The sequence below is a fragment of the Patiria miniata genome, unplaced genomic scaffold (genome assembly GCF_015706575.1).
Source record: "Patiria miniata isolate m_02_andy unplaced genomic scaffold, ASM1570657v1 HiC_scaffold_1, whole genome shotgun sequence".
Lineage (NCBI taxonomy): Eukaryota > Metazoa > Echinodermata > Asteroidea > Valvatida > Asterinidae > Patiria > Patiria miniata.
The window spans coordinates 10,181,316-10,204,222 of NW_024037047.1; the positions used below are offsets into that span (position 1 = coordinate 10,181,316).

The 22,907-nt window shown below is 40.0% G+C and overlaps 2 protein-coding genes across 2 annotated transcripts; both read right to left on the bottom strand.

Annotated features, from left to right (window-relative positions):
* Positions 1-16: 16 nt before the first annotated feature.
* LOC119730260 (mucin-5AC-like) lies at positions 17-18,695 on the bottom strand. The gene is made up of 7 exons (XM_038203069.1): positions 17,827-18,695; positions 16,125-16,219; positions 14,640-14,929; positions 13,623-13,796; positions 11,935-12,098; positions 10,595-10,806; positions 17-4,076 (listed from the first exon to the last, which is right to left on the bottom strand). Exons 1-2 carry the CDS (start codon positions 18,693-18,695, stop codon positions 16,141-16,143), a joined length of 948 nt encoding a protein of 315 aa, XP_038058997.1. The 3' UTR covers positions 17-4,076; positions 10,595-10,806; positions 11,935-12,098; positions 13,623-13,796; positions 14,640-14,929; positions 16,125-16,140.
* LOC119730249 (zinc finger MYM-type protein 6-like) lies at positions 3,817-10,177 on the bottom strand. Its single transcript, XM_038203060.1, has 3 exons — positions 9,232-10,177; positions 6,975-8,114; positions 3,817-4,076 (listed from the first exon to the last, which is right to left on the bottom strand). The coding sequence occupies exons 1-3, from the start codon at positions 9,677-9,679 to the stop codon at positions 3,817-3,819; spliced, it is 1,848 nt and encodes a 615-aa protein (XP_038058988.1). The 5' UTR covers positions 9,680-10,177.
* Positions 18,696-22,907: the final 4,212 nt, after the last annotated feature.

Below are 22,907 nucleotides of genomic sequence, written 5' to 3' on the forward strand. Positions count from 1 at the left end.
ACACTGAAACAAAATCTGAATTATGAGGACTAACAATAATATTTATTCGGAATTTCACTTCATGGACGGCACTTTTATTTGCAACTTGAAAGACAACATAAAATTAATAAGGATTAATCTTTCACGGGTATATGAAATAAATTATGTGCAACGTTTCAAGTTGTTGGTACATATGTGATACAGTCATCTCTCATTTCCACAAGTCTCTTTTTTATTAAAGGAATAAATGTGTGTTTTGGAGTTTCTAAATTGTCTGTTTAATACATGAACATGTTTAAGTCTTGATGCTGATAACTACCCAAGCCAGATAACTACCCAAGCCAGAGGCCAGACTTCAGCTGTTTTAAACACTGTTTTTATATACCAAGTACACCTTAATTCCCATTCATAAATACCTTTAAAAGTAGAAAATCAAAACGTGTTTGTGTAATGTGTTCCTTCAACAAAAGGGCCTATAGCTGATAAACAACTCCTATTGTACCACGGTAATGGATCCTGTGTTTTTATTGGTCGAGAACCAATCATGTAGCGGGCCACAAAAATTCATGTTCACCAGCGCGCCTAGTACATGTACATCAGTAATGTCACCTGGCTGTACTCGCGTATAGAGCACGCTTGTACTAAATGCGGGCGTATACGCTTTGATCAGCTGTAATTGGTGGTTAGGGCTGAATGGACTAGTCTATTCTGAAATAAATTTCAAAAACTTCTGTGCGATTTTTCACGGTGCAGAAGTTGTCCTCCTTATTGAATACTTCTGCGAGAAATTGAAGGAAACCCTCAATTTCAGATGATTGGAATCTATTGCCGTGGTATAAAAAAAAATTGTTGCTTGTCGTGATTGGGGCCCGTGTGTTTTGAACACTCTTGGGGAAATATGGCACCCGAGGCGAATTGCCCTCTCCGGTGTGCATAACACAATGGACCCCTTCGCAACACATGTGGCGCAGCGTCATGCGACAGGCAGGTGTACCAGTGTGATGGGAATTGAGGACAAGGAAGTACTGCCTCGCATAGTATAGTATTGTGCATGCTTATGTGACGACTTTGCGCATTAAACAATGAAAATGTGCTTGCGCTGGAAAGGGAATTCTAGGAATTCAAAATTACATGTGCCGCTGGAAACTTTGTTTAAAACCAACCAAGACTTTTATCTCTTAACTGATTTATAATACTGTTACAAGCAATCAAATTTTAAAAATTTGAGCCTTTCATCAAGTTAAGAGGAATCTCTAAAAAAAAAAAAAAGCTTCCAAATGGAAGTCGGGACAAGGACACTTCCCTCAGTCCTCAATAGATCCTCCAACAACCACCAAGTGCACCTCAATATTGAGGAGTTCTTTTGTGAAATTTTAAATATGAATACAAGTATTAAGGAAAAGGCTTGATCTTCCCATGTGAGTGACTCATGATAAACAGCTGAAACCAGTTTGAAATCCTTAAAAACACTGAACTCTGCAAATCACTTGGCTTTGTACATAGAAATTGAGGATACAAGCTGAAGTCTAACACACGTTTTAATTTGTTAAAAAGCTGAAATTTCATACCAACCCCTTTTGTATGCATGGGGGTATTGCAAGGAGAAAGAGTCCAGTAAACTAACCCAACACACAATATTTAAATTTCTGTATCCTAGGTGAAGCATTTCATCTGATCATGAAACGATCATATGACTTGAAATGCATATAAAACAGTCTCCAATTACCTATGGACACGTAACATTAGTACACCAACTAATAAGGTCTCATAGAAACGGGACCTACTGAACGTCTGACATTAACAAGCTGATGGAAGGCTTGTTTTGAATAAAAATTGTCTAGAACAACTGAATTACTTTCACAATTATGTACTACGTAAGCCTGAAAAATGCAGTACTCTTGTGGAAATAGTTTTGTACAAAAACATTTTCTTAAACAAATTTCAGCAAATTTTATGTAACTGTGGTTACACGTAACAGGATGCATGAATATATAAAACAAGATAATTATTGCTGAATATCCTTTAACAAAAATCAATCCATCCAAATATTCTCTCAATAGGCTTCAAACTTGCTACAGTCTAGGAGCCCTAGTGAAGAATCTGCAACACGAATTATGCTTACGATGATGTAATAAAGGGGTATGTGATGTCATTATAAGATTTGTACTTTAAGCCCTTATATCTGATATGTGAAACCTGAGATAACATCATAATCGTGTCATTACATGTAAGTGATCTTATACCAAATAAGTGATTTTTGTTTATATTTTGAGGGGTCTGCCAATCCTCACCAGAAGAATAATTATGCTATTTATATTATTTTGGACGTAGCCTTTCTTATGCATTATGTGTATGCATTAACCCTAACAGTCCTGTGTCCTCCAATTTTCACACAATTTTTCACACACCCTTTGGAGCTAGGGTTAACTTTTGAAGGAAGTGTGACATGTTACTATCTCAAATGTTATTAAACAAAAGTATCGTTTGATAATCATAAAATTGTAGGTACGTTATTTGAAATTAGTTAAGCTAGCAAATATTGCAGAAGGATGCAAAAAAAAAACAAATCTGTTGCAGACAGACAGAAGTCCATTTCTTCATTTCTTTTTCCATAATGGTCTGCTACCAAGAGTGGAATAGGATTTTGTTTTTCAGGAAGCTTATTTTTGCAAGGACTAGTTACAAGTGCATGCTGGCATTCACATTATGCAGTAGGTGAAATAAACAATATTACTATACCTCATAAATATTCATCATGTAGCCGCGGCATTCCATTGGTCCATTCCAGCAACTGAACCGTGTGACAGTTTTACTCTTTCCCCGCGTTTTCGTATGCCCGCATGATGCGCAAAAATCAGGGAGGTATTATCTACACCCCTTGGTCAACGCACGCGCTTCCGTGCGGCAAACGTGTACATACATGCTGTCCAACGGTGTTTGTTGTTTTGACCGAGGAAGAACTGGTGGAAATCAAAAAGACCCTAAAATATTTATGAGGTATAGTAAAACAAATAGAACATGGTTTTGCATGGAAATAGTGAAAATTATAATACATCTCTCCTGGTTTTTTATTCTGGTTGGCTGAGATATACTAGCTCTCACGTGTGGTTCACCTAATATAGGCTAGTACATGAAACTGAGTCAGCGGGAATTGGACATGAGCCAAGGCATCACGCGCACGTAAATTCCAGAGACTTGTGCCCGGTCGTGTACTAGTCTTAAAAATTTTGACTGGTTGCAGCGCCCTCACAGTATGTGTTCCTAAAAACCTGCATAAGGATCATGGAAAACCAAAAGGGTTTTTTAATGTAGAATTGCTTTTGAGTTAATGACTGAATGCAAGTTCAATACATGTACGTCAAAATCAAGACTGTTCATAATAAACTCGTGAAGCATTTGAGGAAGCTAACAGGGATGGTTTTCAATTTTGAGTGGTTCTCAAGTTTGAGTTGTGATGATGGACTGGCTAAATTTGGCCACTAGTGCATGCCCCCTCTGACCTGTGAGTGACCAGAAGAGGGTCCTATATCCATCAGCCTTCAGCCTAGGGGGGAAAAGGACCCTCATCTGGTCACTCACAGTCCCTCGGGGGCATAGATGTGCACTATATAGTGACCTCATAGCCAGTCCATATGTGTATACTATGAACTCGGTGTTGGATTAAGCCGAGGGAGATAGTCCTAATCATCCAACACCCCGGGTCATTAGTTTTCACTATTTCCCGACAAACCACGTTCTATTTGTATAATATCACATCCTATAAATTGTGACCGTTAACTGTTTCCTTGACCAACTTACTGATAGCAACTTACTGAGAGCAATTGCAAAAATGTTGCTTTATGCATCTGTGAACAGGTCGCTACAAATGCTGACTGTATTGGTCAGCACTTTCAGCAACTCCAGTGTTGTCCTGTGTCCCGTAGGCAACGTCAAAACGTGAAAGCAGGCGCACACCTTTGGGAAGTCCCTAGTGTGATCTCCATTGGGTACATCTTCAGGATGCCTGAACTTGATAGAGGGTGGCGCCTTAAATCCAAGTGGGGGAAGAGTCTTTTTCCCCGTCAAAAATTGAAGAAACTGTCCTAGCTGTCCGATTTCTGGAAGATCAGAGGAATGTATTACATAACATTAAAAACTAATGTTACTGCACAAAAATGCTAATTGCCCTAATGAAATGTATACATGCATTCATCAATTGCTTTCCTAATATTTACAAGCAAGTTCAATTTTTGGATAAGTTCACGTATCTGCTACTTGGTATACATTTCGAATCGAGACAGTATTGAGTTACATACTGCCTTCCGTTTTATTAATTAGAAGCCCCACACACATGCCTGTATGTATTGTCAATGTTAAATGATTTTTAAATTGATTATATAGCCAACCTCAACATACCCATCAATTTAAAAGTTATTGGTCACATAATTATTTCTCTCTGCCAATGGAGTTTACTCAAAATGTGATGTTGGTGACATTTTTACTCATTTACATGCATATCACCACCTACAGATTTGAAGGTACAGTACTTTTGGTTCAACGCCAATTAAGGGTCACAATTTTTTTTATCAATTGTGACATTAAGATTCACTCAAACTTGAGGAACTTATGTTTTTCTAACATTTGAAATATCAAAGTGTAATTATAACACGAGAAGCAATGACATCAGCATTAGGTCATTACATAAAAGTGGCCCTTTCCCGTCAATCCCTTATCACGTAAAGATAACCTGCAATACTCCAATGGCCCTTGCAATTACATCACTATTGTTCATTTGAGAGTTTTAATAGTCCCCAATACGCCCTTCTTAATATTTATGCTGACCCCATATTTTAAGGGCCAAAGTGAGGTTCTTGGCGGAAGGCTTTAATTTACACATCACCATTCTGCTACATGAGTTTACCATCAGACGTGACGGGTTTTGCGTGCGTCAAAAGGACTGTGTGGTCAAGACCGGAAACGAGGACCCTGTCCAAAGCATATTTTTAATCAGTTTTGAATAATAAATGACCAAAAATATAACGTAATTACCATCACATTTATCACACCGTGTCATCTTGCGGTACGACACGGTCAGCGTGCCATGTGGGCCATGCACGGTGGTAGCTGTTCGCCGCTGCTTTCAGCCTGAACTACACGTCAATTGCGGGCCACATTTTCTTCGATTTAGAACTGCACACAACTGGGGACCGATGTTGGGATTTAACTGCACACAAAATATGACATTTGCTTACCCCTCCCCACACCACCATCACCATACCAACATCGAAACTGTGCATTTACAAAACCCTGCAATTGTGCAAATTTTGTTTTTTTAATGATTTATTTTGTTTCATATAGTTGTACCAGCAACTTTGATCAGCAAAACATGCAATGATGATTTTGGTTTAAGTAATGTTTAACACTGATACTATCATCCTGTCTGGGGGTTAATGGTTTCAATATTTTCAATTTTAATGGACACAGTAAATTATACATAAAAGAGATAGATTACATGCATTTGTAACTGAAAAATATATGAATCCATTTCCTCTATTCAAATGAAACTCAAGGCACCAAACTAGTTTTTACTGACAGGAGTGATAAATTATTGTCTGCTGCCAACAAGCATCTAAAATACTATACGTATTTTTCTTATTCCAGAAGTGTACATGTTTATCGGATCATGATCTTGATTGGCCATGGCTGGTTAATTTCAAGCCAACTCGACCCTTCACCAACTCGGTCTTAGTCAATCAGTTCTGAGTCAGCTCGGTACCCTGTCTCGCTTATGTCAACTGGGTCTCAAGTCAACTCGGTCTAACCGGGTTCTAAATCAACTCGAACTGAATTTGGACCACTGACAGACCTGCCAACCTGTGAGATAACAAAACTGTATTCTGAAACTCAAAAACCTGTATTTTTCCTTAAAAACCTGTATTATTTTGTTTTAATGCACAAACGAGCTTACAAAGGTTTAATGTTGCTGCAATTGCTCCAACTTTAATACTTACAGGTGTACATCAAAGTTTTCGCGTGTTAGACATGACAGTTGCCTTCTTGCACTTCAGGAGTAGGTTGTTTTTCAGCACACGGCTATGGCAAGGAATCCCTGCTGCTTGCCAGTAGATCTTGCTAGTTAAAGAGTCTGAGAGAACTGAAGTACTCAAACTTGATCGGAACTCTGTTGCATTTTTCCTGACGATGCTAAAAATTCTTTCATCTTCTGCATTTCTATGCGAAATGGAAAGGATCATGAGCATCAGCTGTGGGAGGTGTTGATACTTCAGTTGACTGCTTGCTTTGTCTTTCATGTGAGAGATATCAAACCAAGTGTCATCTGCCCTTTTCTCCAACAATGAATCCAGTTCATCATCAACCTGGTAGTTTGCAAATTCCACCTCTAACTGATCCAATTTATCCTCCATGAAATGGAATCTCTTCACAAAATATGAAACAGAAGAGAAACTCTCTTCAAGTCGCTTGTTTACATTAGCCACTCCTGCATGTTCCAGCAGTTCATCACTCAAGGGGAATGTACTGATGACGTAATCACATACTGCAGTGAAGTACTTCCTGACAGTTTGTAGAACTCCTCCAGTTGACTTGAAGAGAACTTAGGACTACTTATGAAGTCTCTGACTTCTTGTCCCAACATTAAGTCTGCATCTGGCCTTTGGTTAGTTGGATCCTTGTACTGGCACTCTTTCAGGTCTGGGGAAGTTTTGATGATGACTGGCTTCACAAATCTCAGCATAATGTTTTTAAGAAAACCATTTAATTTGTCATGTAGCACATGTACCATCGGTTCATCTTTTTGAAGTTCCAAGTTAAGGTGGGTGAATAGTGGTATTGTCTGTTTCAAAAACAAACAGTACAGTTTGTTGTAGTCATCTGCTAGTGTTGCGTGAATTTCTTCAGCCTTTGCAGCTGCTTTCATGGCTGGCTTTGGTTTTGAGGCCGATTTACTGGTTGGTTTTGATTTTGAGGTTGATGTAGTGCTTGGCTTTAATGTCTACTTAGGGTGAACTGCTTTCTTGCCTCGGACTTGAACTTTACTTTTCTGCCTGGCAGCAATCGCACCAACATGACCAGGCCCACTGCTTTTGGATGATGAACCTTTCTTCGCAGATGCTGCAGCACTACCCTTGGAAGCCAGATTTGCGGTAGTTTTCTTCTTGTGTATGCACCTATTGCCCTAGCAAATCCACTGCAGCTCTTTGAAGTGTGAACTCCAGTAGTTGTTCTTCCAGTGGATGTTCCTGCTGGACTGCTTTCACTGTCTTTGGTTCGACTTGAAGTGTGAACTCCAGTAGATGTTCCTGCTGGACTGCTTTCACTGTCTTTGGTTTGACTTGAAGTGTGAACTCCAGTAGATGTTCCTGCTGGACTGCTTTCACTGTCTTTGGTTTGACTTGAAGTGTGAACTCCAGTAGTTGTTCTTCCAGTGGATGTTCCTGCTGCACTGCTTTCACTGTCTTTGGTTTGGTTTGATTTCTGTTTCTTTGGTTGATTTGAACTCTCTTCATTCTTTCTTTTCTCTGACCCATGACCAGCTTCCCGCTTGAAGTATTCCAGTAATGCTGGCCACTGTTCTAACAATCGGTTCAAGGCTTTTTCAAGGGACAGCCATCGTGTGCATACATGTTTTAGTATCTTGTGATTTGCTGTGCCACACAGGGTCTGCACTCCTTTCAATTCTTTGTGGCGCTTGGATGACTTCTCCAGGTAGTAGAACACTGCGATCAGTACATCAACGGGAGTGAATGGCAGTGTGGATGCTCCCTTTTCTGCTGCTAGATGTAGACGGTGACAGGGACACCCGAGAACAAAAACATCTGGATTCTGCTTCCTGACATATGTTGCTACACCCGCGTGAATGCCCATCATGACTGATGCGTTGTCTGCAGAGAAGCAGATGCAATTCTCCCAAGGGATTCTCTTTTCTTTCAAGGCATTATCAAGCAGTTCAAAGATATTTGCACCTGTTGACCTTTTTTCTGTTGTAGCTATCTCAAGTAACACACCCACAACTCTGTTCACGTTTTCATCAAAGTACCGAACAACGATTGGATACAGCTGTTCTTCAGCACCCCTATCCGAGCTGCCTTCAGTAGACAAGGAGAAACGTGTTTGTCTCAGTCTATGTGTGATATCATCTGAAAAGAAAGTAAAACAGAAGGGACAAAACATTAACTATGGTTGAATTGTGCTGGGCATTTGACGATAGGGATCACTTTTTAAAAAAAAGTAAAGTAGTTCTTTGATTTACTGCCAGTGTAACTCCTTTTCCACATGGTGTGAGGATTTTAGAAATACCTACTTTAAAAAAATTGAGCAGAGCTTTGCTGTATTCAGGGACTTTAAAAAAAAGGGCCCGCTGAAACTAAGTCATAAGGTAATAGGTAATAGCCTAGGTAACATAAAAAAATAATTTTCAAATTCAATTCAAGACCTTTCTCAGTTAGTTGGATTACAGATTTGGTTCCCGGGGTCGGGCGGTGAGAGGGAATTTATAAATTAAAAAAAAAAATCAACGCCCTTTACAGCGCGCCCGTAATAGTGCGCCCAGTTTTCGGACACAGTATTCGTGTTCGAACAAAACGTCGTCATTCAGTTTCACTGCACGAGTTTATCACATTAAAAGTACATAAATAATGAAGGAGAAAGTCTGCAGACTAAGCAAACTGTCATTATTTATCTTGTTCCAAACTATGTTTGCTTAAAAAAAAAGTCGTCGCTTCAATACCTGTCATCGAAAAGTACGCGAGCATTAAGCTGTCGATGCATACTCCGATACGGTCGCATGGTCGGTGCAGCTGGTACCCGGCCCGTTAGGCCCAAGATATATTTGCTGACAGGAACCAGTGCACAAACGTAAAACACGTTGCTGCGAGCATGCTACATCCTGATAAATAAGGGCGCCAGCGTGGTGGGGCGGCCGTACTCAATCAACAATCAGGGCATGTGGAAATGTACGGACTACGGTGATTTCTTTCTCTATTTTTTCCACTAGACGCCAGGATTCCAGTTTAAAAGTGAATCAAAAGCTTGTGGTTACTAGGGAGGCATTTTTTGAGGAATTCTTTTTGGGGGGCGTCGATTTTTCAAAATTATTTCCCCCGACGTTATATGCCCCTTAACGTTACAACTTATTTTAAAAATGCCCTAATCCACCTAAAACTGTATGGCGAGTAAACTTCAGTAAAAACTCACAAAACCATTCTGATTAATAATAATAATATTAGGCCTACTAAACGAAAATGACTAACTCACCTTTTGTCTGTTGTCCCAAAGTCCGAGCAATGGCAGTAGTTTTCGTACGACGACAAGAAAATTTTGAGGCAATCTTGCTGTCAGGAAACATCTGCTTTACCACGTCCGTGAATTCATCAGAAGAGACGAACGGCATGTTATGTTCGATAACATACTCAGTCCATAAAGTTTCCGCTCTAATCAGATCATAGTCTTTATTAGATGGCATAAATTGTCTAATAGAGCGATTAGCACTCTTAGTCTCGGCAATATTTCGGTGCTTGGTCGTTTCAATGTGCTGGGTAATATCATATGATCCACTATGACCGATGCTAAAATCGGAAATACACAACGTACACCGTGCGTAATTCTCTCCTCTCTGGGACGGCTGGATGAAATCCCATTTCTCGGTGTACTCTTTTTTGTACAGTTGCTTCCTTTTAATATCTTTTTTGGAGGTCGAAGCCATATTTATTTCACGCCAGTGCTGCTTTCGAATTCCACGCTCAATTATCCTCAGCTAGCTAGTTGCACATGGTATGCGCACTATATGCCTAGCGCTTTTGTATGCAACGATCTGATTGGTTAATACGCCCGGTCCATGCGTTTGTTTACATCCCATGCACCAATCACAGACACCCTAGCTTACTTGATCGCGATGTCAAGCCTCGTGTCTCAACGTAGTCTACGTTCGCAGCCGTTTGTTTCTTCTTGCGCACTCTTCACTCGCAGCCGAACTAGGATTTTTTTTTGGCGTGTCAAAATGGTCAAAACCCGTATTTTATGGAGAAAAAAGGTACGGCCGTATTTTCAATAAATTCCCGTATTAAATACGGCAAAACCGTACTGGTTGGCAGGTCTGCACTGACTTTGTCCCCAGGACAAGTTTGTTTAAGACGAGTTAACCTGCACACAGGGCCATGATTTTGCATGTTGTGCGTTAAGTCTAATCCCAACATCAGTCCACAATTGTGTGCAGTGTTAATCGAAGTAAACGTGGCCCGTGATTGACGCGTAGTTTAGGCTGAAAGCAGCAGCGAACTGCTATCGTGGTATCGTATGACGACGCCGTGAGAATCATGTGATCAACATGACGGTAATTACGTTAAAATTTTGGCCTTTTAATTTCGTTAAAATTTTGGCCGTTTATTATTCAAAACTGATTATTAATGCTTTGTCCCTTCAAAAACATGCTATGGACATGGACCTTCGTTTCCGATCTTAATGCACGCAAAATCACGTCTGATGGTAAACCCATGGAGCAGAACAGTGCAGTGTAAAAACCTACTGCCTAGAGCCTTGCTTTGGCCCTTAAAATATGACTTCAGCATAAATATTATGTCGGACGTATCTAAAAACCTGCAATTTCAAACTGAAAAATTACCTTCTAAGTCATGGAGGTACATCTCCAAGACAGTCATGACTTTTTCCTCCTTCTTCCTCCTCTGAATGTCAGAGGAAAAGTGAACATCCATCAACGCCAGCAGACATGATGCGTCCAGTGAAGTGGGTGTGTAAACTAGGGCATCTGCCATCCTCTTAGGATTGGCCATGATGTCTTCTAATATCAGCGCCCACTGCAGTCCTTTCCTCATCCTGAGAGAGAAAAGGTTATCATTATTGGGTTGAAAAGTTATCAACATGTCCACAGCAGCCCAGGGAGCAATACTTTTCGAGCCTGCTTTCAAGTCCTAACAACATTTTCTAAAGTGGATGCCTGCACATGAAATGTTAACATTGAGGGCTTGTCAATGTATGCTTCACATAACGATTGGGTAGTCAATTCATTTATGTTTCCAAAACTAGAATTTTCAATCCAAGTCCAATTTTTTTGGGTAAAAGTCAGGAAGTTGTTATGTAAGCATGAACCTTTGAATAGACATTGAAATTTATCAGAGAAACTGATTTAAAAGTTAAGCCAACAAAAAGTTGCCATTACAAGACCATGGCAACTATTTCAAAAAGGTGGTGTGTGGGGGGGGGGGGGGGTTACAAGTAAACGTTCTCACATTTAAAAGAAAAACCTATTACATTTGTATATAGAGCTACTTAAGGAATAATGTGACTGGCCCGCTGCTGTTTTGACTAGCATTTGGCTAGCAGGTTAGTACTAATTTCACGCCCGATCATAAATGACTGAAACTTCTACAGACAATGATCCTATTGAGACCAAAAAGTCCCATGGTGGAGCCATGTCAAAAGCGCCCCTTCTAGATCCTTGGGGGGGGAGCAGGTGTGTTGAGAAAAAACGGGAAGGGTGATTACACCCCTTTCCTCTTCATATAGCCACTGATCTATGAATGGTGCTTATCCCTGTGCTCCACCTCTGGACTTTTTGGTCTCATTATAACAATGGCTGAAGAAATTTTTATCCACTTGTGAATTGAAGGGACACTTTTTTTTCCCACTAATTACCCTCAGGTAAAGGGACTAGATTGTCAGGTTTGCACTTGTTTATGAACATTGTTACATAAAGCAAATAGTAATTTAATGGAAAATGTGGAAGTTTTGAGAGCTATAGTTGAAAATAGTCGAGGTGATTTAAATTATTGTATGCGAACAACCGCTGGAAAACTCATATTTGCAGGCTTAATGGATTTTTGATGTCATTGTTTCAGTTCATTTCTAATGTCAGCTGTGGCTGTTCCCTTTAGTATGATGATGTATCTGGTGGATGAAGGGGACATCATATGCATACACAGTGAATTATCATGGGGTACTCACTGTTCAAATGCACGATGCTTTGAATCAACAACAAAGAAATGAGTCAGATGCTTTTCTAGCAGCTGCTTGTTCAGTGTGCAAGAGCCACAACCTGCCAATGTCAGCAACATGCTGTGCTCTTCTATGACATGCAACAACTGCTGCTTTGTATTGGCCTGATTGATCTGAAATTGAAACAAACCATTCAAGTTTTTAAGTGCTTCAGTCAAAATAGCTTATCATTGTCTCTAATTTTTGGTCCATTTCACTATACATGTCTTTGAAAAAAAGCAGTCAGATTAATGTGCAACAGACAGATCGGCCAGATTAACCTTAAACAGAACTTGATGCTTATTTATTTGGGGGGGGGGGGGCTCGGGTGGGGTTGGGGTACCATTAGATTGTATTGTTTTAGGTTTTTCTTCTTTTTTTTCTTTTCTTTCTCTATTAGGAGACTGAGGGATTCCAACAATGATATGAGGTTACCATCTCACGCCTCATGTTGGAATCCAACTGATAACTTTGCAACATCATTGGAATCCTTCATTCTCCTGACGACAGCCAGAGCATATAGTTCTAAGGCCAAAAAAAAGAATAGTTCTGCTTCCGATTACATGCCTTTCAAAAATAGGGTCGGTCGGTCGGAATTTTTTTTTTTTGCCAATTTTTTTTATGCAGATTGAATGGGGTATTCAATTATATGCGAAGTTTTAGCCTGAACTATTTCCATTGCACTACGAAAGCTATACACAAAATGGCCACAAAAAGTGAATAAAACCTACCTTAATTATTGTCAATATATTTACGTTCGATAATTCATAAAAAAATTTGTGGAAAATTTAGGTCGTTCGCACCATATGCACAACGCTAGTCAAGAAGGGGAGCTGGCCAAAACTCCGAAGTGTGTGATGCACTGTACATGTACATGTGCCCGCGGCCAACGGGTCGAACATTTCGGGAAACACGCTGCATTGTATCACTCCAAATACGAGTAGTGCGATCTCAAAATGAACTCTTGAACACGGAAAATACATACACAGACAAGCTAGATCAAATCTGTGAATTAACTTGCAAAAATGTTCTTTCTCCATCAGTGTTTTTTGGCATTTTTACGATGTCTTTCTTGGCATTTTTACGATGTCGAATCCGACCAGTTGACAGAGCACGTGCCTGCGCCTGCATAGCTATGCTAGCGCTATCGATCGCATAGCCGTGCACAGACTAGTTACTGCATTTTCATCATTGGCCCCTGCGCGGCGCGGCGGGAACCAGTCGTCGCCGCATTGCACTTATTACGCACGTGATTATAGACATCGAATTGCGAAGTAGTTGAATCGCGAAGCGAATTTGTAAAAATAACGGAGGTTTCTTTTGAAAAAATAGCGAATGTAAGTAAGAAAACAATAAATACAAGCATTTTTTTATGCAAAAGGGTTGTTGAGAGGTATTTTGTGAAGACAGACAAGACATAAGGTTTTTATTTTTATTTATTCAATCATTTTTTTATATTTTTTTTTGGAATTGCCGATAAAAATTTTAGGGTCGCAGCTTAAAAATAGGGTCAGTCGGGTAACCGGAAGCAGAACTTTTCTTTTTTTTGGCCTAATCATTGAAACCCTCTGGTTCTCAAAATTTTCCCAAAGAAGGAGGTCTTTAATGGTGTCACTGTAAACTAACTTACTTGTCTGAACAACATAACATGTATTCACCTCATATAGCAACATCCTCTGGCTGTGGTCTGTGACATCACAAAATCACTTTCTTTGCACTATAGGCAAGTAAAGCAAAGGTGACTGGGGCTAGTACATTAGGAAGAACACTGCCCTCTGCCAGTAGATAGCCAATAAGCCTGCCAACAGCTTCATATTGCTCCGATTCAAGTGCTGCATAGAAATAACAATAATAATAATAATGATAATGGGTATTTATAAAGACTAGGTGCTCAAGGCGCTGTGCATCATAATTACCCCTGCTAGTATACAGTATACAGCTCTATGCTGCTATTTGGCGCACAGCTGCCCTCACAGGTGCCCTCACAGGTACCCATTTACACTCCTGGGTGAAGAGAAGCAAGTGGGAGTAAAGTGACTTGTCCAGGGTCACAACAAGTAGCCAACAGCAGGATTCGAACCCATGACGCTACATGTATGTTCCTACGTCACGGACCCTAACCACTAGGCCACATGCCTCCAGAAATCAAACGATTGATCAGATTATTTAGGTAGTAAAATGACTATTCAATTCAGTTCAGTCAGTTCACTTCACTTCAATTCAGTTCCATTCAATTTTCTCACTTAAAATAAAGTTAGGTTTTTTCATTTGCTATTTTTCGAGCAATGCAAGGATTTTTTAGTTTCAAATGACACTGAAGTTAAAGAAATTGTGTTTGTTCAGTTATCAAAGAACTATTCACAAAATTTAGTTACTAGCCAATGCCAACGACAAACAACTGTTCTTGTTAACTTGACACCTTCCATTTGAAAAAAATGTTGAAAAGCGGCGACAGTAGATTGTTGAAGTGGTACTTTTTAAAAACAACTGGAGTTTGATTTTTACCAAGGAGAAAATATATGTTGAAAGTTGTCTAGATGCAAAATGTCTAGCAGCAATTAAATTTTCACTTTAAACTAACTTTTAGTAATTGAAAGTAATGTGTGTTTTTGAAACTTTAGGGAACACTACAGGTGATTATTATGTCTGTTATAAATAACCCTTAATGTACTTACACTCATAATTTAGCTGCAGATGCAGGCCATCTGGTTGTTCAATGAACACTGGTAAATTCCCTAGTTGAGATTTTACCACTTCAGAAAATGAAGACCGTAATGCTCCTGCGTCAACACCGTCCTCTCCTCGGAAAGTAATTCCAATGAGTGTGCTCGGTGTGAATATCGCTTTCATGATGATATCCAGCATAGTGTCCAAAGCCTGGTCACGTTCAACTGTGAGTTGAATTTTATCATCCTCTTCAAAACTGCATTTGAGTCGCTGTAGTATTGCAACTAATGATTCTCGACTGAAAAAAAAAGGAAAAATAGATTTTGCAAAATCCTGATGCTAAGTGCTAAGGCCCCCCCCCCCCCAAAAGTCTCCGGTTTCTGGTATGCGAGCGCGTCACCGTAGGCATGCGCGTCGGCAAAATGAAAAAGTTTTTTTTTTAATGAAAGATGATGTCTCAAAACCGCCAAACTCACTGGTTTGACTGGAATCCTGCTGCTGCACAATTTTAACGTGTTTTTAGATGGGGTTATGATCGAGAATAAGCTTTATGTGGCCTCTCCAGTCTCCCATAATATTTGCACTAAGTATAGTCGGGCACCATTTGCAGTCATCAGCCGACATTTGAAGCAAAAAAAACAGGTAAAAAAAAAAAGCCGCGTCACCGCACCACTTTTTGGGCAAGCTCCATACCAGAAACCAGAGACTTTTTTGGGGGGGTCTAAATTGTCGGCAAATGGCGTCAGTATTAAATAATAACTTTATTGGGTTGAAAAGAGAGAGAAACTTCCTTTTATAAAGAAAGTTTCATGACAACACAAGGGGTCAAAAATTTAAATTATTGTCAATCAACCTTGTAAAATGTCAGCTTTTTACCGAAGGTAACTCAATATTTTTCATTTTTACATAAATATTTATACTTTGTTGCTTACTTGGCTTTAATCGGTGCAAGAATAAACATGTGTCTCATTGACAGTGCCAACTTGTTCCTATAATTTTTTTTTTCAATGTTGTCAACCTAATTCAATATCAGTTTCTGCACCCAGACTACATTGTGATGTGTGCATAAAGAACATTACATTATCATCACATTATTTGTAAGGTGTTTATCTGCGGTGAATTTATGATAATTTTTTCCATGTACTTGCTTAATTGTCCAGAATGTGCACTGTAATCAGTTTATTAACATTTTAGTCCAATATCAAACATTATCTTTACTGCCCATACACTTCAGCGATCACTGCAAAATGTTCTCATTGCTAATTCATGACAAGTACATGTATGACCACAGAGTCAAGCCAATTTCCTGAAAATAAAGAGCTACTGTTGGCAGGAGCGTGAAGTTAAAACTGTGAAGTTAAAGTTTTTGGAAATTAAACTACTCAAAACGGATTAATTCACATGGCGCTAACACACACGTTATTGGATTGAACTTAATTTATGTTTCAACTACAGCCCTACAGTTTGAAATCAATAGCTACTGCAAAGCTTACGGTGGCTTATTGTCTGTCACATAGGAGTCCACTCCAGAGACCAGTCTCCGTTCATATGAACAGCGTTGCTCGCATTCTTCGTAAAGTCTTGCATCCTGAAATATTAAATAAAAGATTTGAGAAAATTTTAAACAACCTCTTTACAGTGAATAGTTAATCAGATTTTTAAATGAAATTACTTGAAAATTTCAAGAAGGTCTCCATTGATCTAGAGTTGATTGTGAAGTAAGGACAATCTATAATTTTTGTGGGGATTGCACTAACAATTTTGGTCTTATCTGTACAATCCCTACAATAGCAAAATACAGTACAATGCAACAGCAACACAATACATGGCAAAATAACATCTTCCAATATTTAGAAGAAATTTTCAGGGTAAATTGAGCCCTTCAAAATCCCATCATTGTTGGCAAGTTAAAAAATAGTCAACATTTCATTTAACACTGAATGGCCTGAGAGTGATTTTTCCAGAAATGTGACGACAAGCCTTGGTCATGTATCCGAGCCAGAAATCAAATCCAGGATGAGGTCCCTACTTTCCAAGTCCACATCCTCTGTTAGCACCTTGCCAAAATCATAACCAACTGTCTGGCGGGTTAAACCAAAATCATATTCAGTGTCCAAGGCGAAGCCGATCGATGGAAACTAGAACATTCCATGGATCACCGAGGGAGCTGGCTTGTTTTACCATAAAGCAGTCAGTATTTGTTTTATAACACCTTCCCCACAGACTCTGCTTGGTTGTAATTTCTGTAACTATTTAAATCTCAATATGGTAAAAATGAACCTCTATTTCATTGCGAAATTGGTGAAAATATCTTTCTCGCTTTCAAGCCACCCCTTCACAAAATGTTCGAACGCACAACACTCAATGCACACAACAGCATGCATTTGCACAAACAGTGCCCCAAATAGTACTTTGGTTGCTAGAGTATAGTCCTTTTGGCTGTGCACAGAAAGATAGCAAAATTACAAAGCACCATGTGGCAGGCTCTTGGCCAATTGGGACACAGAATCTGTGGGTGAGATGTTTAATGAAAACTAATGACCCAAGGTGTTGGATGATTTGGATCTCCCAAGGCAAAACAATCAATCTAACACCGCACTATTTCCATGAAAAATCATGTTCAAAATCATGTATTGTTTTACTATAACTCATAAATTTTTAGCGTCTTTTTGTCTAAAATTTCAACAGCTCTTTCTCGGTTAAAACCACAAAGGGAGCACCGTCAGACGGCATTTGATGTGCCAAAAGGAAAGCGCATTCGTCGAGCTAAAGGTGTGATACATGTAGTACGTCCCTGGTTTTTGAGCGTCACACACCCTATCGAAGACGCAGGGAAACAGTAGAACTATCACATGGCAATGACTTGCTGAATTGGACCAATGGAATGCCTTGGCTGCCTCAGGAATATTTATGAGGTATAGTAATAGTGTATATAACTTAACTCTAGATGTGATTTTGGAGAGGTGTGAAAACAGTCACAATGTGGACACTGGTTATGGTTTGGGTTAGGAGGCCAGAGCGTGAATTTGACTTTGGAAAGATACTATAATACAGGTTGTGATTTTGGACCTTAATGACTTAGACCCCTAGACAGTCTCTGGACGGTTTCTGGAATGGAGTTTGCCCGAAAAGTGGTACAGCGACGCAGCTTTTTTTACTACATTTACAACAAAGTGTGTTGATACATCATCTTACATTACATCCATCCGGACCGTTGGAAGGAAGACCAACTGTTGCAAAGCAGGTGAATCTGCACTAGTAGCAGGACCAACTGGTGCAGTGTACAGCGTGGAAGGTCGACTAGTAGCAGGACCAACTGAAGCAGTGGACAGGGTGGAACTTCCACTAGTAGCAGGACCAACTGGAGCAGTGGACAAGGTGGCACGTCCACTAGTAGCAGCGCCATCTGGAGCAGTGGACAGGGTGGAACGTCCACTAGTAGCAGGACCAACTGGAGCAGTGGACAGGGTGGAACGTCCACTAGTAGCAGCGCCATCTGAAGCAGTGGACAGGGTGGAACGTCCACTAGTAGCAGGACCAACCGAAGCAGTGGACAGGGTGGAACGTCTTCTAGTAGCAGCGCCATCTGGAGCAGTGGACAAGGTGGAACGTCCACTAGTAGCAGCGCCATCTGAAGCAGTGGACAGGGTGGAACGTCCACTAGTAGCAGGACCAACCGAAGCAGTGGACAGGGTGGAACGTCTTCTAGTAGCAGCGCCATCTGGAGCAGTGGACAAGGTGGAATGTCCACTAGTAGCAGCGCCGTCTGGAGCAGTGGACAGAGTGGAAGGTCCACTAGTAGCACAACCAACTGGAGCAGTAGACAGGGTGGCACGTCCACTAGTAGCAGGTCCAACTGGAGCAGTGGACAGGGTGGCACGTCCACTAGTAGCAGGACCAACTGGAGCAGTGGACAGGGTGGAACGTCCACTAGTAGCAGGTCCAACTGGAGCAGTGGACAGGGTGGAACGTCCACTAGTAGCAGGACCAACTGGAGCAGTGGACAGGGTGGAACGTCCACTAGTAGCAGCGTCATCTACATTAAACTGAAATAGAAACAACATTATTGTCCATGACACATTTTCTTATAGCCCTTCTGGTTCAGTACAGTTGAGTTCATATACATAAAGGCTCATTGTTATGGTGAAAGCCTGCTTGTTTAGGGAACACTTCTACGTGTGCGTCATGTCTTAGCTTACTCACAGATGGCATTATCCATATTTTTGAGAGATTTCCCTTGGAAGCTCCACTCCGATCGGCTGATGTTCTAATAATGTTCCACTTTTTTAGCCGTAGGGCAGTGGCTGGAGCCAGAAGCACACTATGGAAGTGGCTTGATGAGTCGAGCTTAAAAAAGCCGAAGGAGTTGACGCCTCGCAACTGGGAAATTGACAGAGAGTCAACTCCTTCACCTCCCGAATAGGTGTGCCGGGGTACACCCTCAATGTAGCCCTTGGAAAGCCATTGGAACCTACAGGATAATCAGTGAGTGAAATTAGAAAACAAATGGATAAATATCAGTCGCTCAGTCGGTATCAGTCGATGACGTCATCGTGACGTCATTGCAGATTTTGACTACTTGTACCATTGCCTACCTACCCACCAAATTTCATAACTATCGTACATTCGCATAGATTTGTTTCTAAAAAATCATGTTTTTTAAAACGTCATCATGACATCATGACATGTACACCATACATGGGGGAAACAGCTCGCACTCTGCAGACCCGATACAATGACGTCACGATGACGTCATCGACTGATACCAACTGATCGACTGATATTTATCCATTTTTTGTCTAATTTCACTCACTGATTATCCTGTAGGTTCCAATGGCTTTCCAAGGGCTACATTGAGGGTGTACCCCGGCACACCTATTCGGGAGGTGAAGGAGTTGACTCTCTGTCAATTTCCCAGTTGCGAGGCGTCAACTCCTTCGGCTTTTTTAAGTCAAGTCTGAGTCCAAGTCACGAGTCACAAATGTAGAGTCCAAGTCTGAGTCACGAGTCAACTCTAACATTGTATTGAAAAATGTACATTTTAGGGAATTCAGAGATTCAGAGTCACCTTTGATGTAGTATTGGAAATACGAACATTTCAAGGTGCTGTAAATTTCCATTTTCCCCCACAGCTTTTCTCTAATTTTCTCTCGAAATGAGGAGTTCATTTGCAGAAACAGTTATGAAGGCAATTCAGACAAAACTGGTATTGGCCTAACTTTTGCATTTAAAGTTCAGGTGTTTTAAATATCTTTTTTTTTTAGACTTCTATTTTTCGTTAAGTGTGAAATAACCCAATAAATATTGAAACTAAATGAAAGGTGCTGCTAAAACCTCACAGTGTAAATTTTTTTACAGCTTTTCTCTAATTCAATGAACTTAGGTCAGGCACCAGTGTCTGGAAAGGATTTGGTACCCAACACTATCAAGCTTGCATTTCCGCAATATCAAGCTTGTGGACGCTGGGGTACAATGTTTTCAATACGTTAATTGAAAAAAAAAAACAATATTATCGGAAACAAGCAAGTCACACGTGCTGTGTATGAAGATGCGTTTCTTCTGCACCGCACAAACTATAGGCCTAACGCTTGCTCAGGAGAGGATCGTCTTCAAAAATTGTAATTATATTATTGAAAAAAAACACAGGTGATTTGTGGTAATTTTTGGTTGAGTTTCGAGTGCAAGTCCAAGTCAGAGTCCTCTGGGTCGAGTCCGAGTCCTTTGTCATTTGTCATCGTGACTCCAGTCCGAGTCCGAGTCACAGGAAATGGGACTCGAGTCGGACTCGAGTCCGAGTCGGACTCGAGTCCGAGTCGGACTCGAGTCCGAGTCCGAGTCAAGAGTCATACAATTCTGATTTTTAGTTCATGAGATATAAATTAAAGGTCCAAAAATTCGATTAATTCCAATAAAATCACGTGATAATGTCATCACCACATGACTGCCATTTTTCTGTGTAACACTTCCCGGAATAGTTGTGTACTAAGTTTCAATTTAATCGGACATACATTTCTGGAGATATAAGGCAAAATGAGAAAAAGTTTCAGTGCAAGATATCTCATGGTTGTCTAAGTAAGTATGAAGTCAATCAGATGTGGAAAAAAGGGTTAAAGAGGGCTCCAGAATGAAAATATGTGTTATCCTATGGAAAATGAGTTGGAAAAAAAAATTACAAAAACAAAAACAGTTCCGTTGTATACAAAACAGTTAATTAATTAAACCCACTATAAAGAAAACACAAGATTGAATCATGTGTGATGGAAATTATTTTTTGCACAATGGATGAAAAGATCTGACTCATTAAATTGCCAAATGAAGCTTGTGAACTGTTTCATCCAGAAAGAAATGAGTGGATCCCAATTCATGTAAATGAATCTTTCAGGAAATACACAAATTGTTTGCCCCCCCCCCCCCCCCCCCCATTTTTAGAAGGGATTGATGCCCTTGGAATCCTGTATACTCTACAAAAAATGTATTGATAAAAAATGAAATTTATACCTCTGTGCTGGTTTTGCATTGATCTGTTCAACTTAACACATCTCTTTGGCAGTACCATCATATGAAGTGAAATGGTGCGGCTGTTCACTGCCCTACTTTCATCAAACCGTTGCTGGGAAAACTGCTGCAATCTAGAATAAAAAGAAGTAGAACAAATTATAGGCAACTCAAGAATGGGCATTTCAGTACTCTCCTAAATCTATGCGGTCCAAATTAAAGATGATGCCTCCAGACGTGTAAAACTTTAAGGCCCTCTTTATATCGCCCTCTTTCATCAACATTATTACCCATTTATATGTGACATATAATAACTTTGCAATTTGCAATGGGGTTTAAGAAACACTGCAACAAACTTGACATCTTTCTGAAATTTGTTGTGTAATTTTTTTTTTTACACTGTTATTTAATTATACATATTTAAACAATGCATTTTTCTGTTGATAGGAGTAATTATTTAATGACACCGGATGATCTAAAAGTTTATTTTCAGGCAGTTTAATATTTTGTTCATAATTACCGGTAGTAGACCTCACTGATTTGTTTTACCTCTTTGGGAGATGGTCAGTTTGATAATCTGTAACATACTGTGAATTTAATCATAAAATTGTTGTTGTTGATGGTGGTTCTTGGCACTTTGGCAATCGAATGTGCCCTTTGTGCCAGTCTGTGTGGATCCCGATGTAATGTTGAAAAAGTAGCAGTAGCTGGGGTAGTTGACAATGTGACGAGTTCCCGATGTGGACAGCAAATCTATACTATTATTCACCTGTGCTGATATATTTTATCCTTCAAAGATAAAATAATTTATACTCAGAGACATACCTTGGCTGTTAGCTCATATATTATTGCATAATCAAAGCAGTGTAAGAATACACATTACAGTGCTTGCACAGCTAACTATAGGTGAGTATGGAACGCCAAAGAGGCATTTAATGTGATTATCGAATCGGTGATACACTTTTGCAATCGGTGATGCATATTCACGATCGGTAATGGACTTTCGCGACCGGTGATGGACTTTTACTGGTGATGTATATTCACGAGCGGTGATGGACTTACGCGATCGGTGATGGACAAGACTGGTCATCGCAGCTTTGATAACCGATTGCGAAAGTCCATCACCGATTAAATGCCGCTTTTGGCGAAAGAGGAACGCCAAAGAGGCATTTAATGTGATCACCGAAACGGTGATGGACTTTCGCGACCGTCGCATCTGTGTGTTGCGTCATAACCATTATCTATGTTCCTTGCTCTGGAGCAATTTAATTGCAAATGCGCAGAGCCTTTATTTTGCTCTTCTGTTTTTTTAATACCTTTTGCGAAAATCTGATAAATTTTACTTCCAGTTCCACGTAACCGATGTTATTTTCGAACCATGGTGTGTTTTTTTTATAAGAGTTAAATTTATATTAATCATTTTTAAGATTAGAAAATATTATCCAAAGAGCAATGATTCGATGTGTACATTTTTGTAATGCAGCCATTGGTACTCAATCTATTTCTAAGACCACTGTGGGAAATAGAGCTAGCTCTATGGTTTGTGCCAGCCATGTCTTCTTTGGCAATCAATCACCTTGTCCCTTTAGCCCTCGCAACAACACGTACTTCAGGTCTCCACTTACCAGCTACCAATTTTTTTTTGCAGTCGTGGAATTGGGGCACGATCGAGGTCAATCATTTTCACATGGGGGCTCACAAATTGGTTGTTCCACATGCAAACACGTTCCATGCACCAACTGACGTTCAGCAAAAGGAATCCTTTTCAATTTTAAGAACAT

What these genes read in the sequence shown, in the direction of transcription:
- LOC119730249 (XM_038203060.1), bottom strand. Translation starts at nt 9,679, where the DNA reads ATGGCTTCGACCTCCAAAAAAGATATTAAAAGGAAGCAACTGTACAAA. An exon ending in TTTGGGACAACAGACAAAAG is followed by an intron (nt 8,115 to 9,231) that starts GTGAGTTAGTCA and finishes CTTTCTTTTCAG; the next exon opens with ATGATATCACACATAGACTG. An exon ending in AAGAAAGCAGTTCACCCTAA is followed by an intron (nt 4,077 to 6,974) that starts GTAGACATTAAA and finishes CTGATCTTCCAG; the next exon opens with AAATCGGACAGCTAGGACAG.
- LOC119730260 (XM_038203069.1), bottom strand. Translation starts at nt 18,695, where the DNA reads ATGTTGTTTCTATTTCAGTTTAATGTAGATGACGCTGCTACTAGTGGA. An exon ending in ACGGTCCGGATGGATGTAAT is followed by an intron (nt 16,220 to 17,826) that starts GTAAGATGATGT and finishes TTAATATTTCAG; the next exon opens with GATGCAAGACTTTACGAAGA.